Source organism: Mesocricetus auratus, unplaced genomic scaffold, assembly GCF_017639785.1.
Source record: "Mesocricetus auratus isolate SY011 unplaced genomic scaffold, BCM_Maur_2.0 Super-Scaffold_100007, whole genome shotgun sequence".
Classification (NCBI taxonomy): Eukaryota; Metazoa; Chordata; class Mammalia; order Rodentia; family Cricetidae; genus Mesocricetus; species Mesocricetus auratus.
Genome location: NW_024429191.1, coordinates 54,032,094 through 54,050,649, shown reverse-complemented (window position 1 = coordinate 54,050,649; position 18,556 = coordinate 54,032,094). Strand labels below are relative to the sequence as shown.

Sequence of the window (18,556 nt, the reverse complement as noted above, 5' to 3'; positions counted from 1 at the left end):
ATCATGTCTAGCTATCCTTTTTTATTATTTCAGGGGTACAGGAGCAAGGCCTTATTCTGAAGCCTAAGATGGCCTCACAGTCACAGTGACTGTCTCGCCACTGCCTCCCGAGTGCACCTAGCACTTCTTCTATAAAGCCATTGCTGGGGTTGGTACCTGGAGTCACGAGCAAGCTGGACCCCAGCCCACAGCATCCCGTGCTTCATGATAACTAAGCATTGTTCTGCCCTTTGATGCTTAAGCGCCTCAAGTTCCAGGACCATCTCAAACTCCCATCCCTGAAACTCAGATCTGCCCTAACAGACGCCCAACATGACAAATAACAAGGGTGATGCCAGGTTTTTATTTTTCATCTTGATAAAAAATTGTTGGTGGTTTTCATGCTGTCCAAGAACAAACAGAACCATGCATGACTCCTGTTTCACATTTACACAACCTAGTGGAATTTGTGTACTTTTCACAGTGTGAACATATTTCTCACTGTTTCAACATTTGTTTTCCTCTGGGATTATGAGAGGGGAGAACACATCTATTTTGCTTTTAAATGCATCTGATTTAAAAAAAAAACACAAATAAGAACGTCCCAACAGATACAAAGTAAACTTCATAGGCACCAATGAGCTGAAGCAACTGAGGCCCCAAGTTTCTGTGCATCATTCACCCTCAAACGCCCATACCCAAGGCTCAACACACCTGCTGTCTACACTGGGTCATTTTTACTGAAAGACTGTCCCTGTCTATGGACATAGGTCTAGATGGCTAATCCTCCCTGCCGGGGGAAAGCATAGGAAGAGGGAGTGGAGAAGATGTGGGCCTGCAGGCAGGTCCCAAATATGCCAGCACCTCTTCATGCTCTTTTATCAAAGGACCAGGAAGGTCCCAGAGCTCTCAGCGGAAGAACCACACGGCAAACAGTAATGGTGGTAGTGTATCTCCAGACTTTCTTCAGAGGTAAACTGAGTTGGGAAATGTCCCTGTTAATAGAAGCCTCTGAATGGTACCCTTGCCTGGTCCAGCAAGTCTGCAGTCTTCCCTCTGGGAAAGATGTTTCTATTCCTTCTCTAAATTCCTTCAGCGCCCCTCCAGCCCTACTCCCAGCTTAAAAAGAAGCCCATTTTAAGGCATCCTGGTGGTCCTGCCAAGGGCATGCTTCACATTCCAAGAAACAGTAGCACCTATCTGGCCAGACATCTGTGCCCTAGCCAAGAAGAGTGTCACAATGTTGCCATTGGGCTCCAAGCACCTGCAAAAGGTTGGGGCTGGGTGGATCCAGGACAGGCTTGTCTACAAATGGTATTGTTAGCCAGAGTTCCTGGAGAGCCTGGGGACAGCAGTCATGGAAGATAAAGGACAACATGGGCAATAGCCTTTGTTTTCCCTGCTTGTCTTCTTTGACAGAGACCTGCTCCTCCATGCCAAAGGCAAGACCAGAGGCAGCTACAGGTCACCCTGGGAGTCACACCTGCCTACTTTAGAACCTGTGAGACTGGCTATGCTGTCAGGCCACAGACCCACAGCCCCTCCACGGCTTCAGACATCCAAGCATATAGGGCAATGGAATCTAGAAACCAACAAATATGCCTCAAACGCACCACTTACTCGACTGAAAAATGTTCCTTAACAAACCAATACTTACTGTTAATGACGTGAACGTCATACACATCCCCCCAAAGCCATTCAGAGCCAAGGCGATGAAGATGAGCACAGAGAGCGCTGTGGACAGACAGAGAGCTGTAAGTAAGGGAACACAGGAGCACAGTGTTCCATACTGAGAAGGCTACAGATGAGCTAAAAATAAAGGGCAGGCATCAAAGGTTATGATGTTTGGAGAGCACTCTTTCCCTCGCCCTTGTCCTCCTGCTACCTACTGGAGCTCTAGCTCTAGCAAAAGACGTACGCCCACTCTCTTCCGTTAACCTAGCAGCAATCAAAAGGCCCCAAAAAGGGTTGGAGAGATGGCTCAGCGGTTAAGAGCACTGACTGTTCTTCCAAAGGTCCTGAGTTCAATTCCCAGCAACCACATAGTGGCTCACAACCACCTTGAATGAGCTCTGATGCCCTCTGCTGGCATGCAGGCAGAAGATTGTATACATAATAAATAAATAAAATATTTTAAAAAAAAAAAGGCCCCAAAAAGCTGCTCACAAACAACAACATCCCAAGTTACTGAAAATCAGTAGATGAGCTTGGCTAAGAGGTTAGTGAAATTCAGGCCCTAGTTTGATGTTTTTCTAAAAGCCCTCAAACTTCTTAACTGGGGATGGGATCCAGGTGTCTCCTAAGCTGTTTTTCAAGGGCTGGCCTAGGCTGCCTGGAGGGCGTGGCTCAGCTGGGTGTGGTGTATCATGCCTGTAATCCCAGCCTTCAGGCTGAGCCAGGAGGACGACAAGTTTGAGACAAGCTTGGGCTACCTCAGTCTCAAGTGTCCAAGTGCTGGGGGGGGGGGGGGGTAGTGGGGGATGGAGGGATGACAGTTGCTCGATGGCAGAGTACTTGCCTGGTATTTGTAAGCCCTGGGTTCAATTCCCAGTACTGAAACAAAAGAGGAGGAAGAGGAGATGGCTGAGCCTACCACTTCTGCACCATGGAAGGCCATGCCCTGGGGCTGGCCTGGTCCATAAAGTTTGTCTTTCAAGTGGCATCAGTAAGGCTACTACCAGGGACCGGGGTTGGTGGCTTGGAGCTGAGACAGGAGCCTCACACACCCTAAGGACACCTCTCATACTTCTGCTTGGGGTGATTATTCTCTCACTAGCCAAGCATTTGAAAGAGCTAAATCCTAGGCCAGAGAGCTGCCCAGTCACCCAGGAGAAAGGAGCAGAGGGCTAAGAGGTATCCCTTCTGGCTTGAACAGGGAACCCCAAGCCTAAGAGAGCATCCAAGAGCAGGTGAGCCAGCGAGCACCTGCGGATGGTAGAGCTTCCCCCAGTTTCCGGCAGAGAGAACAGGTATACTCACAGTCTGGGCTACTTGCTCCATATGCAATCAGCAAGCAGGAGACGGCAAAGCAGGCACTGAAACCAAACACAAAGTGTACTGTTGATACTATGCTATCAACTGCTGCTACTGTATAGTGTAACAGCATGTGGGGGTATTTACTATGTTTATAACCATTATTTAACAATTCGGGGGAGACCAGGGTCATATGCCTCATGAGGCATGCAAGATGACCCAGAGGATGATGGGCTCTTAGGATTTGTATTCAGTGCTGAGAACTGAACCCTGGGTCTTCTGTGCTACACAAGTGCTCTACCACTGAGTTGCAGCCTCAGCCTCATTTCATAATTGTTAACATTTCATTCATTTTGCCAGGTGGTGGTGCAACCCTTTAATTCTTGCTCTTGGAAGGCAGATGCAGGTGGATCTGAGTTTGAGACCGGCCTGGACAGCCAAGGATATAGTGAAACCCTGTCTCAAAACAAGACAAAAACAAACAAAAAAACAAAAACTTCATCCACTTTATTTATTTATTTATGTTTTTCCCAGACAGGGTTTCTCTGTATTGTTTTGGAAGCTGTCCTGGAATTCACTCTGTAGACCAGGCTGGACTGGAACTCAGAGATCCACCTGCCTCTGCCTCCCAAGTGCTGGGATTAAAGGCGTGCGCCACCAATGTCCGGCTTTCATTCACTTTAATTAACCATCTTTATTCTCACATTTTTATTTTCACCAGCACCGTGCACATACTAGACAAGCAATCTACCACCGAGCCTCATCCATAATCCTTGCATTTAAAGCACATAACATTAAGAGGCACATGTGAGCTAAACTCAGTTGTAATACACTTGTCCAGCACACATTAGGTAGAGTTTAATGTGCAGCACCTCTCACTCCCCCACACACACACAAAAGGAGGAAGAATGATACATGTATACACAATCTACATTTGCATATATTTATACATGTTCAACAACTTTTTTCTTCCTGGAGGAAGTATAAAGCCGAAAATCTTTGGACACCAATGTCCTTTTCTGCTTATTTTACTTTGGTGTGTATAGGCACACACAGGTACTGCTGTGTGCATGCATGACATGAGTATATCAGTCAGAGGGCAACCTGCCAGAGTCAATTCTCTAGCTTCTACCATGTAGGTTCCAAGGACAGAATTTAGGTCATCAGGGTTGACGGCAAGTGTCTTTACCTGAAGAGCCATCTTGATGGCCCCAAAAACTAATGTTACAGACAAGCAAGTTCAGGTCATCCCAGATGGGCCTGACTCCTGTGGCTTGCAGGGAGAATCACGGTATCTACTGATTCCGTGCCAGATAGTGTAATAACCCTGCCCCAGGCAGGCATTTCGGGAGCCCCATAGTGCACCTGCTAGCACATTCCAAGATTCCCTGCAGCAGGGAGTGCAGCTCAGAACATCACCTACCCTCACCCTGCCCCCAAGGGACCCACACTGACCTGCCCAGCAGCCTGAGCTTCCTTGGGCCATACTTGTCCATGATGATGCCCAGAGGCAGGGTGATGGCACTGAGCAGGAAGGAACCCACAGTGAATGCCAAATTTAGAATCTCATCTTGGGCCTTGCAACTGAGCCAGCCATTCACCAGGCTCACCTCCTCATGCTCGGGCTCTGCGGTGCCCCCAACTGTGTTGTTGGTGACATTCTCTGTGTGTATAAAGAAACAGACCATGTTTGCAAAGACCCAAGAGACAGATGTTCCTTCAGAATTATACTACTGAGAAAGTCAAAGTTTGCTCTGAGAGCCTTAAGTCTCCGGCAACTGACAAGGCATGGAGTCTTCGTCCAGACCCCTGTAGCAATAACACACATGTTTTCAACATTTGTAGAAATCACAGACCAAAGAATCCAAAAAAGAAAACTGTTCCTCAGAAAAAGCACAAGTGTTGTCCACAACTTCAAAGCCTTCATCTGTCCCTCGACACCCACCCTTAGTCCCAGATTGAGATTTCCACTCTAGAATGATAGTGAATGCCTGTTATCTAAGCAAGAAGACCAAGGGCTCAAAGTCATCCACAGATAATGAGTTTGAGGGCAGCCGAGGCTACATGACATCCTGTGTCTCAAAGAAAAAAAAAGCCATTTCCAGTCTACAGCATCCTATACTCTAAACCCAGTAACTGTAGCTCAGGGTCCAGTCTTGGCTGTGGAGCCCCAAGTCCTCAGTAGCTCTGCCCACAGAAACACATCAGCCAGTGTGGATGGGGCCTTGGGAAAGGCAAGCTGCGGGTTTCACCAGTACACCTGGGTTTTCCTCAGCCAATCTGAGCAAAGTAGATGAGCCTCTTCACTGCTACTTCTAAAGCAGAGCTCAAGTCACATGACATCTTCCACCCTAGACTTTCCACACCTCCAACCACCACATAACTCAGAACCAATAGGGTTGGACTTCTTGCTTGTTTCTGAGGTCCTGGGGACTGAACCCAGATCCACATGTATATAAGTAGTAGGAAGCTACCTACCTACTACTTAGCTACACCCCCAGCTTGGTTTTTGTTTGGGGGACAGCACAATTATTTTCTTTCACGTATGAAGATGGTCCATTCTTACTTCTCTTACTGAAGTCGGTGTTGATGGTCATCCCATCCCATGACCACATCCAGAGTCAGTTTTTGGTTTTTTGGTTTTTGGTTTTTTTTTTTTTTTTTGGTTTTTTGAGACAGGGTTTCTCTGTATTGTCTTGGAAGCTGTCCTGGAACTCGCTCTGTAGACCAGGCTGGCCTCGAACTCACAGAGATCCACCCGCCTCTGCCTCCCGAGTGCTGGGATTAAAGGCGTGCGCCACTAACACCCGGTTCACATCCAGAGTCAGTGTCAGCCACATCTGCACACGAGAGTGCCCCCCCCAAAGTTCAACCAGAGTCAAAACAGCACAAAAAAGGGAAGGGAGAAGTACTGTACTAGCAGGAGAGTGGGGACCCGCTGGTGGAAATGGCACTGAGGGTCTCTCCTTGCTGGGATCCACTCTTTGAGTGATGCTGACTAACCCTGTAGAAACTGGCCGACTGGTTAGCTTTGAGCCAAAGAAACTTCCTCAGATTAACCGTTCTCCTCCCAGCTGCAGCTGGGGCTGCTCAGCTGAGGGCTACAGAGCCTGCCCTGGCCTCTCAGAGCCACCCAAGATAACTGAAAAGAAACCACTTGGGGTGACTAATGGCATCTGCCAACCTCTGACCAATAAGCCCTGCTGGGGACATGCAGAGATTATGATGGCGGAATCTGCCTCTGGACTCTAACTTCTCTTCCCCTGCTTCCTGCTGTATATCCTTACAAGTGTGACTCGATCTTGCTCTGCTGGTTTCCTTATCTGGGAACGAGACATAATGTAACAGACCGTGTATACCTCTAGAGCTGTGGGGACAAATCATGAGAAAAACCGGATAGCATTATAGAGCTTCCAAGGGGCATACAAAGTGGTAAATAACTGTTATTGCTAGTGTGAGTTGTACCGGGGCTCAGGATGGGGGTGATTTAACACGATGGCAGGGAACACATTGCTGTATCAACATGGGATAGCATGAGTGTGTGCTTAGTTGCCCACTGGGCTGAGTCTGAGGCTAGAAACTGTCTTCTGACTATCGTGTCAAATTATCTCAGTGGGCCCTGGCCACAGTAGCTGTAGAAACAGTAAACCAGATCCCAGTAGCCAAAGGGATTAAGGTGGGAAAAGAAAAAGGACATGCAGATCCAAGCTGAAGACACAGGGACTCAGGGAGATCAGAGCCACAGGTTAACAGCCTGGACTCACACAAACAAAACCTTTCAGGCCAAACTCCCAACCCAGCCACTTTCAATCCCCTTTCCAGGACATCTTCCACACTGACAGCCAAAACACATGGCAGACAGGGTTCTCTAAGCCCATTGGTCCCGTGTGTTGCTGTGGTTGACAGGTGTGAGCAGCTCCTGGAAGGGAAGAGATGGTTTCGGGTGTCAGCCCTGCCAGCAAACAGGAACTGGACCTGCAGTATGGGGACCAGGCCTCCACCCGGCAATGATGACCATTTCTGGGTAGTCGTGCAGGTTTGACAGCCAGCACGGATGAGATAGAGTGGGCAGGTGGAGGGAGGGCACTCCAGCCTGAGACCAGACTGTGGCCACGCGGGGTGTGGAGCCAGTGACTTGCACTCAAGAACTTTAAGTGCCATGGGCTCTTTGGCGACAAGGAACAGGAGAGGAAGGAAGTTGTGGGGGTGGGGGGGATAAGGCTGGCACAGTAGCTCAAACCACTGAAATGACAGCTTCAGAGATCCAGTGCTCTCTTCTGACCTCCAATGGCATACATGTGGTGTATATAAATACATTCAGGCAAAACATTTATACACATAAAGTAATTTTTTTTTAAATCCTAAATTGGGCCAGTGAGACGGCTCAGCAGATAAAGACGCTTGCCTCCAAGCCTGACAACTTGAGTTCAATCCCCAGGCCTCACATGGTTGAAGCAAAGAACCAACACCCGCAAGTTGTTCTGACTTCCACATGCACACGGCAGCTCACGCACAAACCTAAACTTAATTTAGAAAATGTAAATCCAAAGATATCTCCAGTCTCCTGATATGGTATAAGCAAGCACATGAGGACAGACATCTGAAGTTATTTGATGATCTGTTCAGTCTACATCTAGACACGAGGCCTCTGAGGAGAGGGTATGGGGCAGAAGAATGGGTGTCTACCCTTCCTTCCTTCATGCTGGAGCCACTATATCCAGAAGCAGGGATCAGTACTGCAAACCACCCATATCTGTCCTTAAATCCCTGCCAATGGGGCCACTAGGCCTCTGCTTACCTCCCTCCAGAAAGTGATGTCTAGCTATCTGGAGGTTGGGGGATCAAATAAAATAGCCTCTGTCCTCTGTCCGGGGAAGAACTTGAATGTCCCTTACATAGGGAGGGAACTGAACCTTCAGGGAGTCTAGAGTTCTGTTAGCAATAAACAGCCCACACACATTATCTTGGTCCCAACAGATGCCCAGTCATACCCAGGTTGGTCCAGTTTTGTCTTCTCCCACCTGGCCACAGAAAGCCAGGAAAGGGACCAACAGACATATACCTAAGACGTGTCAAGCCCCAAGGTGTTCCCTGTTCCCAGAGTGCAGCCATCAACAACCCAGCTCAGGCCAGCCTGTTTGGGTCCTGCCTCTACTTTAAACAGGTGCCTCTACCATGGGGGGTGGTCAGAACAGCCGGGATTAGCTCAGCCAGGGAGGACTAACAAGACAGACAAGAAACTGGCGTGCCAGAGTGTACTGAGAGCAGGACTCGGGCTGCCAGGGCCAGGAGAGAGAACAATGCCCCGTACTGTTGGTCCCACTGAGAAGACTCACAAACAAAATCTTAACAGAGGAGGCAAGAGAGTTCTGTGACCCCACTCAGGGCTCCCTTTGGCTTCTCTGGGGTCAGAGAGTCCTCCCCTCACCCCAGGCAGACAGAGAGTGAGGAACTCCATCTCCCGGATGGTGCTGAGGGAACAAAGAGGCTTATGGCTGGAGGCACCCTCTTGCGTTCCTTAGCTGTTCTTTCTCAGGCTGGTGACTGAGCCCCTCCCCTCCATGGGGCTGACTTCTGGCCAGCCCTCCTGAGGGTACCTGCCCCAGCATCTCCTGCCACTCTCATCCTTAGTCTATCCGGCAACAGGAAGCAGCATCTCAGCCCAGCAGGGCAGATGTGGGTGAGAGGTCGTATAAACCACAAAGCAGGCAGGACACAGTCAGAGCACCACTGGGCCCTCTCCTGGAGGTTGCTGCGATGCCGCAGCAGCCTCGGAAGCAGCAGCCACCCCCTCCTGCGGACAGCCTGAGTGCCGGCCACTGTGTTCATTCTTTGGGCCACTCAGTGCCCTCTCATGCTGACCCCACATTCCACTGCGGAATTGCAGAGCAGGTGTGTCTAGAGGAAGGTCTTGCAGAGCTAGGCTCAAATGGAGTCTGTCAGAGCCTGAGACTATGATTATGCTGTCCTTGTGGGTTAGAGGCCGTCTGGAGGGCTGAGAGAACAAAGCTGGGAAAAAGCTTGGCCACACCAGCGGCTCTTCCTATCACCCAGTGAGAATGGGTGTTCCACTGCTCTCTACAAAGCCACAGAAAGCCAACCCACACCCTACAGGACCTTCAGGAGACACGAAGACAAAATAGGAGAACAGATGTCAGGGAGGGAAATCAGGTCATGAGAAGGGTTAAGGGTGATGATGACAGACGAGGGTACTCTTTTTGTGACACATTTTTTGAGGCTGCAGGTACCAGCTTTTAGCCCTTTTACTGTTTCTTTTGGAATTTTTCTGAAATAAACTATGGGTAAGATATAGGTGTGGCTAAGTGGTATAGCAATTACCTGGCATGTGTGAAGACTTGGTTTTGATCCCTAGCACTGGAAAAAAAAATTGGTCTAAAAGAAGTGAAAACAAGCCCAGTATGGTGGCACACACCTGTAACCCCAGCACTCGGGAGGCTGAGGCAGGTGGATCTCTGTGAGTTCGAGGCCAGCCTGGTCTACAAAGTGAGTTCCAGGATAGCCTCCAAAGCTACAGAGAAACCCTGTCTCGAAAAACCAAAAAAAAAAAAAAAAAAAAAAAAAAGTCAGAAGTTCAATTTCCAAACGGTATCCATCACTGGCTTGTAGGTACGGATAACAGCCCCTGGGAGGGAAGGCCTAGAAGTAGCCCAGAAGTCTTCCTGTGCACATCTCAAGTCTGGCTGTGAACTTCCCCAGGGGACAGCAGCCCCTCTGCCCTCTACAGGCACTGTCCTGTTTTTTTGGTTTTTTTGGTTTTTGAGACAGGGTTTCTCTGTATTGTTTTGGAGGCTGTCCTGGAACTCGCTCTTAGACCAGGCTGGCCTCAAACTCAGAGATCCGCCTGCCTCTGCCTCCCAGAGTGCTGGGATTAAAGGCGTGTGCCACCAACGCCCAGCCTGTCCTGTTTCTTGTCAGGTGAGAGGATCTACCAGGTACACACAACCAAGGCTGGGGAGTAGAGCACTTGCTGTACAAACGTGAACATTAGCATCTGGTCCGCATTACCCACTGAAAAGTTGTGAGCTCTGGGCTCAGCGAGAGTCCCTGCCTCAATAAATAAGAGGACAGGAACGGAAGAATCCTGGCATCGACTTGCATATGTCCATGAACACACATGTCAGGGTTCATCTTCATGTTCGGAGCTGGGCTGAACTCCTCCAGCAGGAGCCATGGAGATTTCCATCTTCATAGTGCTCATTCCACCCACACCCAGCATGAGGCAAGCTCTCAACTGTTCAAGAGCCTCCGAGAGGGTCACTGAATTCTGGCAGCCCTCTGCCTACCTGGCTTCCTTCCGGCCTTGAGAATAAGATTCAGTTTCCTTGCTTCTCAGCCCTTCCCCTTGCCCGCCCAGTCATCTCCCTACTGTACCAGCCCCTTGCCTTCCCCTCTGAGGTGAGGATCCGGCCTACTCTGCCCCCCCCCACACACACCAGCTCACCCTTCCTCACCCTCTAGGCTTCTGTCTTAAGTTTTGGGAGGCCTCCCGCCGGGGCAAACCAGATCCCCACTGGTGGTCTCATGCCCACCACTCTCCCTCCACTTTACGGAGTCTGTGTGTAAAGACCTATTTATATGCAAAGGACCCCTAGTCCCTTTAATCAAACCAGGTGTGATGGCACATGCTTTTAATCCCAGTGCTCGGAAGGCAGAGGTATATCTGTGAGTTCAAAGCCAACCTGGTCTACATAGTGATTTCCAGAACATTCAGGGTTACATAATGGAGTCGCTACCTCAAAACAAACAAACAAAAAATAGTGTTTACTGAATGTGTGAGATAAATAATAAGAAACAATATTCACGACGGGCGTTGGTGGTGCATGCCTTTAATCCCAGCACTCGGGAGGCAGAGGCAGGCAGATCTCTGTGAGTTCGAGGCCAGCCTGGTCTACAGAGCGAGTTCCAGACAGCCTCCAAAACAAAACAGAGAAACCCTGTCTCGAAAACAAAACAAGAGAAACCAAGAAAAAAGGAAAGAATATTCACAGATACCCCTAGCCCAAGCTGCCCCTGTTAAAACCCACCAAAGGGCCTGGTATGTGGGCACGCACCTTTGACCCTGGCACTCAGTAGGCAGAGGCAGGCAGATCAGCCAGCCCAGTGGACACAGCAAATTCCAGGCCAGCCAGAGTTATATGATGAAATCCTGTCTCACAATCAAAACAACAACCCAAAAATCCACCAAAGAACAACAGAGAGCTGGGCAGTAATGGCTGGCACACACCTTTAGTCCCAGCACTTGGGATGCAGAGGCAGACAGATCTCTGCGAGTTTGAGACCAGGCTGGTCTACAGAGTGAGTTCCAGGACAGTCTCCAAAGCCACAGAGAAATCCTGTCTTCAAAATCCAAAATCAAAGCAAACAAAAAGAACAGAGAGAAGGAAGAAGTCATGTCAGGTGGGTGGTTGTGGTGGTCACACAGAGGCCAAAGGACTGTGCTCGGAAGAGCCCCACCCTCCTATGCTAACCCTACCTCTCCACAGCAGGGGCACAAGAGGTCTCTGGTTGCCATTACCAGGTGAGTCAGACACAAAACTCATCAAATGCCCAGACCCAGCTCCCAAGCACTGGCCCCGGCCCATGTGACAGGCAAAGCAAAGCAAGCTGCAGAGAAACAGAGACTCAAGGAACTCATTTCCTTTTCCCACACCACTAAACTGGAACCCAACACCATGGCTGTAGCCAGATTCTGTCTAGAGTCCCAACACAGTTCTGAAAGCTTTTCAACAGGTTCAGGCAAATTTCCTTTGGTGAACAAACTCAAGCCATCAATCTTAAAAGCAACAAAAAGTTGAGACATTCATGTCAGCTATACCACCACAGGTCAGCTATCTAAAAGTCTGCAGCAATCAACTCAGCCATCCACCTAGGATGACAATGTTGGGACACAGAGCAAACCTTGACCCTAACCTTGCCAGGCACTCCCAGTCAAGGAAGCACAGGAGTTTCTGGCCCCAAAAGTCAACAGGTTAGCCGGCCTCCGAGAAGCAAGGATGCCAGAGAGATAAGCTGTGTGGAATCAGCAGGCTTTCCCAGCAAGGATGCTAGGTCAGCGGGTTTGCCAGATAATCAGAAAAGCCAAAATCAGACAGGGGAGCAAAGGCACGGGATAAGAAGTTGATGTTCAACCCACAGTCCTGACCCTTCCCCTTCCCTTTGGTTTGTAGAAGTGACCTGTCAAGTGTCTCAGGCACTTAAATACCAGCTCAGCACTATGCTGGCACGATCTCTAGAAGGAAGAAGGTTTCGTCAGGAAAGCAGTTTCCAGTCTCATAGTGCCATACCATCCAAGAAATTGTGTAAGCGGACAATCTTTACCAGCACCAGGAGTCAAAGAAAAGAAAGGAAGAAAGAAAGAGAAACGAAACGAAACTGACAACAGTCCTCTGGTCTGGATGAGATACTAAAAGTTTTGTCGGGGATGATGACTTTTCTCCCTCTTTTTTAAACCCCCAATGGATCCCAAAACAAAGCACGAGAAGAGCCAAGCACCCCCATCTGTTTGTATCAGGGGACCATTAATTCCCTGACATCTCTTAAGCAGAACAGAAAGCTTGGTCAGGGAACAAGGTCTGACTCTCATCTCTCAAGATTTCTTGCTGATGTGGGAAAAGACCTGCCAAGAACCCTTCGGCTATTAGGAAATATTTGAGTGCTAAAGGCTAAAGGTTGGTTATAAACGATAGACTTTCTGCCCTCTCCCAGGTGGCCTTTGTATGCCCTCCCTTTCTCCCGCCCTTACCTCTCCTGCTAAGCTCTGTACACTAAGGATCCTCTGGGCTGATCAGAGAAGGTTGACTCAGAGTTACAGGCAGTGGGAGCAGATCCAAAGCTTTCTCTTCCTGCTAAAAACGAGAGGCTGGGAGAGGCAGTGTAGGCTTGTAACCTCAGCACTCAGGAGAATGAGAGGAGGGGATTACAGATTAAAGGCTAGCCTGGACTACACAGCAAGATCCCGTCTCAACACACACACACACACTCACACACTCTACCTTTAGAGTCAGGTGATGGTTCACAGAGAAACTGTCTTTAAAAAACAAAAAGACGGCTGGGGGTTGGTGGTGCACGCCTTTAATCCCAGCACTAGAGGCAGGTGGATCTCTGTGAGTTCGAGGCCAGCCTGGTCTACAAAGGGAGTTCCAGGACAGCCTCCAAAATACAGAGAAACCCTGTCTCAGAAAAAAAGAGTGCTGGGCATTGATGGTGCACACCTTTAATCCCAGCACTCGGGAGGCAGAGGCAGGTGGATCTCTGTGAGTTCAAGACCAGCCTGGTCTACAAGATGGAGTTCTAGGACAGGCTCCAAAACAAGCCTCCAAAGCCACAGAGAAACCCCTGTCTCAAAACACAAAACAAGCAATCAAACAAAAAACCAAAAGACAAAAACCAAACACCTCTAAATGTGCCCCTTGCCACCGAGACTGTCAACGTCAACCTCATGAGCTCACATGGAAGAAGAAAAGCACTGACCAGCAGTCATCCTCTGACTTTCCACATAGTGCTCTACCCCCACCCCAACGAACAATTACAAGAAAATAATTTGAAGTTAAAAACCTAGAAGGACTCCAGAGACAAAAAGGCATGCTAGCAGTGACCTAAAGAGTCAAATCTGGGCCACCTCCATCAGAGAGGACTGAAGTACGGGGTGGGGCACGGCAAAGGCAAGAGGCTTTCCCACCAAGGGTGCCGAAGGAGGGCAGAGGTTGGTGGCTGACTGCCCTGTTGATGAACTGACCCTACCGAGCCGCAGCCATCAGGGTGGGAAGACAGTGGGAGAAGGAAGGGTTGGGGACTTTGAGAGCCACCCTCAGCCTGCCTTCAGAAGGTTAATGGAGCTAGCTAACCTAGCGTCCTTTTTCTCACTGTCCCCCTTCCTCTTCCTTCCTAGGTTTTGGAAGCCACTGAGATGTTCCTGCAGTTCAGAAGAGGAAATGGTCTTTGGAGAATCATAAAGCAGCAAAAATAGACAAGAAATTATATCTTGGCAAGCCCTTAGGAGACTCTGTAATGGCCTGACTTGAAAACATGTACATCTAGATGAACCTTCCTTCGGGTGGAGGCGAAGTCACTTCCTCTCTGTTGCTGCAGCCTGGCCTATGAATCGAGTTCCTCTTTCTTAAACATATTTACTGCAAGGCAAGCGATGCTGCAGGTCCTAGAAGGCCGGGAAGTCAGCAATGTTCCTGACTGCACACAGAGGTCCTGAGTCTATTTAGTCTGCAGCTTGGGCAAATTTAAGACTGGTCCCAGCCTCAGTTTCTCCACCCACAAACAGGGATGATGGTAATAATATGCACCTAGAGAGTTGGATGAGGATCAAATGGGCCTTTTGGCACTAGGAGGCTCTGTGCAGCAAACGGGGCATTGCTTAGATCTTCACCACCACCCACCCTCTCCCAGAGCCCCACTCTGGGAACCTGCCCCTAACCGAGACTCCTTCTCACCTGGCTTCGTACACAGATAGGAGTAAAAGCCCTCCGACTTGAGCATGATGAGCAGCGAGCCCCAGCCCAGGAGGACTGCTGAGAAGAGGAGGTTTTCCAACACAGCCGTGCAGGCCATCCACCAGCGGCGCCGATGGGCAGTGGCCAGGGTGGGCGCCATGGTGCGATGTGGCAGCGACGGCCCGGCTCCGGCTCTGCAGACACCTGCGCACAGACCTCAGCTTCAGCTGTGGCTCTACCCAGCCCGTGTGACCGTTGGCGCACAGCGACCAGACTGTCAGCCCCCAGCAGCCCAGGCTGTAGGTGCACGCTGGAAAAGAAGTGAACCCCAGCCCTGTTCCGAACCTGGGCCACCCCGAACCCGTGACTGGCTGGTACCGCTACCTTCGACCACGGTGGGGTCCTGCGGACCAAGTGGAGAAGCTTCTCCCTCAGTTCACTCGGAGGTAAACTGAGGCATGACAGCTGGAAAGGGACTAACGCATGCTAAAGAACGTGGAGCTGGTCCTGGCCCCAAGCAAAATTGAATAGCTAGTATGGGGACCAGTTTGCCGTAAGGCCACCTGAGCAGAGGCACACCTGGGAGCTGCCACTCCCAAGGACCCTGACAGGCTCCCGCCCGCCCGCACTCAAGACCCTTCCCTAGAGCATGTTCTTTCAACCACAAGATCAGCGAAGGGAGCTCCGGAACGGCCCGCCCACGGTGCATTCATTGGCGGGACCGCACAGGAACTGCTGCGCCATTGGTCAGTGTCCAGGTCGCTAGGCGCTACCGCCACGCGAACCCCGCATGGGAGAGGCGAAGCCGGTTCAAACCGGCGGCGCGAGCCAACCGCGCGACCCCCGTGCCATGCTGCTATCCCGGCAACTAGCCCGTTTCCACTGAAGTAGACCCCGTCCCTCCATCCTCCTACTCTCCCTTTTCGTCATGTCTCCCGCCCAGTGTCTTCCCTCCAACAAGCATGCACCTTCCCTCTAACCCCGGCCTGTGAGCAGCTTCACGTTCCCGCACCCTCATCTGCAGCCCGGGGCGGGAGTCGAGCTTACCCGGCTCCTACCGGTGTGTATCGGGCCCGCCCGGCACCTTTTCTGTCCCCTTTATTTCCAGCCCTTTTATTCCTACCCTAAGATGAAAAACACTGCTGCCCGTTGATTGGCTGAGTGGGGCTGGAAACAGGCGTTGGCCAATCAGCAGCTACCCGCCCGCCCCCCGGCAAGCAGAAGCCGGTTCCGGCCGGACTTGGAGACAAACAAGAGGAATGGGGGGGCTGGGGGCGGCTTGGGCAGGCCCTGCTCTACCCAGTGAAACTGGAGTGCCCGTCGACCCGGAGCTCCCGCGGGCATCGCCCCATGCCCTGCTCGGAGCCCTCTACCCGGCCAAATCCCTGGGTCTGCGTTTCAGGGAGTCTTGGTCCACCCTGAGCTGGGCTCCAGCACCGTGTCGCTCCGCCCGCAGAGTATTCCCCCGTCCCCACCGGAGATAAAGAACCACGGCCGGATGCTCCAACTCCGCGAGCCATTGTTGCCCTTTCGTGCTACGCTGCCCGGGTTGCTCCTCGGGCTTTGTGTCGGGCTCCTTGCTGTCTTGCCCCAGTTGTCTATCCAAGCGCTGTCTGCGAGTGTCGAGATCCCCCGACCCAGGCAGGTCCCGTGTACCGCATCCCTGCTAGATCTCCTGATTCACCGGCTCCGTGCCCTCGAGTGCCTCCTGCCTGGTTCAAAATCAGTGTCTCTTTTTTGTTGTTGTTTTGTTTTGTTTTTCGAGACAGGGTTTCTCTGTATTGTTTGGAGGCTATCCTGGAACTCACTCTGTAGACCAGGCTGACATCGAACTCACAGAGATCCGCCTGCCTCTGCCTCCCGAGTGCTGGGATTAAAGGCATGTGCCACCAACTCCCGGCTCTTAAGGATCTGTAGTCAGGTTTTAGGACCGAGATGTCCCTGGTCATCCATCCAGAAGCCAAGGTCCCCATCCGGTGCATGTTTTTTCTGGGTGCCCTCGGAGACCAGTGTTCAGACCGGTCACCTTGGTGCGCCCTTTCCTCCTTCCCCTTTCCCAAACGTCTCTTTCAATGTGGTTGACACACTCAGTCTTCCACCCTTCGTGCTGTGGGCAACTCCGAGCAGCTAAGTCTGGCTTTAGAGAGCGCTTCGGGTCATTAGGGGTCTCGAGGGCTCGCTCCATCCTTTCAGTGTCGTCACCAGAGCTGCCCTGCCCTGAGGACCTGCTGGTACGAGAGATAGAGCTTCGTCTCGAGAGGTTTAACTCCGCAGTGTCTCCTTGACCAGAGGCACTACCTCGGAAAACACTCGGTGTCCCTCAGATTATCCATACTTAAAGTGCTGGCTCGCCTTAGGGCTGTGAAAGTCCCACCAAACCTGGCTCTGCTTTCCCTCAGCCCAAGTGCGCCCCCTGGTGCCCTGAGCCTTCGCTAGCCGTCCTGCCAGCGCAAACCCTCCCAGACTTGGTCTACACTTGAGGGTGGATTTGGGGGCCTGATGACCCACTGTGCAGAATCTCACAAGCCCCAAGTTGGACCTGCCACCTGCAAATATGCTCAGCCCTTCCATCCTTTCCCTGAGCCTTCTGCTTGAGAACTTTCTTCAGATATATCTCTAAAATGTTTCTCCCTTAAAATTGTGTCCCCTTCTCCCTTGGGTAATAGTACCATCTGCTTTTGTTGTTTCTGGCGGGGACGTTGTTGAGACAGGGTATCACTATGTAGACCATGCTAGCCCCTGCCTCCCGAGTGCTGGATTCCTAGGCATGTGCCACCATACTGGGCTAATAACATCTAATGGAGTTAGATGATGTGAACTTACCTTTTCAACAGAAAAGTTAAATAGATTATCTACCGTGAGGCTCCGCTTCCCACCCCTCCCCCACCGCACCAGCATAGCCTGGCGTCCCGTTTATCTAATCTGCCCATTTCTGTTCCTGGGACACCGCTATTCATTCAGCAATCTCTGCATCTCATATCCACCCCGCAGTGAATTGTGGGAAATGTAAACCTGACTTTGATAAACCTGACCTCTTGCTAGATTCTGCAGAAACTCTCTACCATTCGTTCTGCTAGATAAAGTTCAAGTTCCCCAACTGAGCCGCCCATGCTGCTTCCTACAGAGCAGCCTTTCTCCTCCTCCTGGTCCTGAGTGCTCCAAGCCCGTGGAATCTCTGGGGTTCTCAATTTGCTCTCTCTCAATAGGGCCCTTTCTTGGGCAGCGCCTCCTCTGGAAAGCCTTCGCTAGCCACTCTCTATAATGCCCGTAGCTCTCTTTGTCTGCTGATTGTAATTCTTTATGACACATATCCCCGTTTTCCACTCACCGGAAACTCTTTGGGGACAGACATGTCTTAGTCTTTGGTACTACTAGCTCTTCCTATTAAAGTAAACTCAAGCCGGTGCATAATACGAGTTTGTAGGATGAAAACTTGAGTGAGGGAAAAGTACCAGATTCTAGGGCACGAGATCATGCCGCACTGGGAGGGTTATGGTGGTGTCAATGGTAATTAACTTTTATTGATAGCTAAACTTTTACACTCTGTGTCTCTTTATCCCTACCGTCACCCTAGACATAGCTGTTGTCCTTATATTCCAGATGAAATCCTCAGGATTTAGGTGGCGTTGTCAAAGCAACGAAACAAGAAGTCACTGTGAAGATGACCCAGATCCATCTGAATGAAACTTTTTATTTTTAATTGGGAATGCCTAGGCTAGACTAGCAGGACTTTTGGCAAATCTAAAGTAATAAGCCAGGAGTTGCAGCCCACAACTGTAATCTCAGCACTAGGGAGGTAGAGGCAGGCAGAACTCTTTAAATCAAGGTCAGCCTGGTCTACAAGGGTCCTGGCCAGTGCCAGCCAGGGCTATACAGTGAGACCCTGGTTTGATTATTTTTGTCAGTTTTTTGTTTTTTCTGAGTCAGGGTTTCTCCGTGTAGCCCTGGCTGTCCTGGAATTTACTATGCAGACCAGGCTGACCTCTAACTCAGAGCTATCTGCTTGCCTCTGCCTACCAAGTGCTAGGATTAAAGGTGTGCACCACTACTGCTGAGACTGTGGGGGTTTTTTTTGTCTGAGACAGGGTTTCTCTGTGTAGTCCTGGCTGTCCTGAAACTTAGACCAGGCTGGCCTTGAA

At 50.5% G+C, this 18,556-nt stretch overlaps 1 protein-coding gene across 4 annotated transcripts in view; it reads right to left on the bottom strand.

Moving 5' to 3' along the window:
* Positions 1-15,612, bottom strand: part of Slc43a2 (solute carrier family 43 member 2) — a 47,689-nt gene extending 32,077 nt beyond the window's left edge. For 2 of the 4 annotated variants that reach the window (XR_005878308.1, XM_005067395.4), the window contains exons 1-5: positions 15,465-15,612; positions 14,418-14,621; positions 4,408-4,615; positions 2,959-3,014; positions 1,637-1,713 (exon numbers count right to left, since the gene is read on the bottom strand). Coding sequence is in view for 3 of the 4 variants with exons in the window: in XM_005067395.4 (XP_005067452.1) it covers positions 1,637-1,713; positions 2,959-3,014; positions 4,408-4,615; positions 14,418-14,577 (501 nt within the window). In the remaining variant the exon portion in view is untranslated. Of the gene's footprint in view, positions 1-1,636; positions 1,714-2,958; positions 3,015-4,407; positions 4,616-14,417; positions 14,622-14,762; positions 15,139-15,464 lie in introns of those variants that run through there. The other 2 variants (XM_021225652.2, XM_005067396.4) reach the window with 2 other exon arrangements.
* Between the last annotated feature and the right edge of the window lie 2,944 nt (positions 15,613-18,556).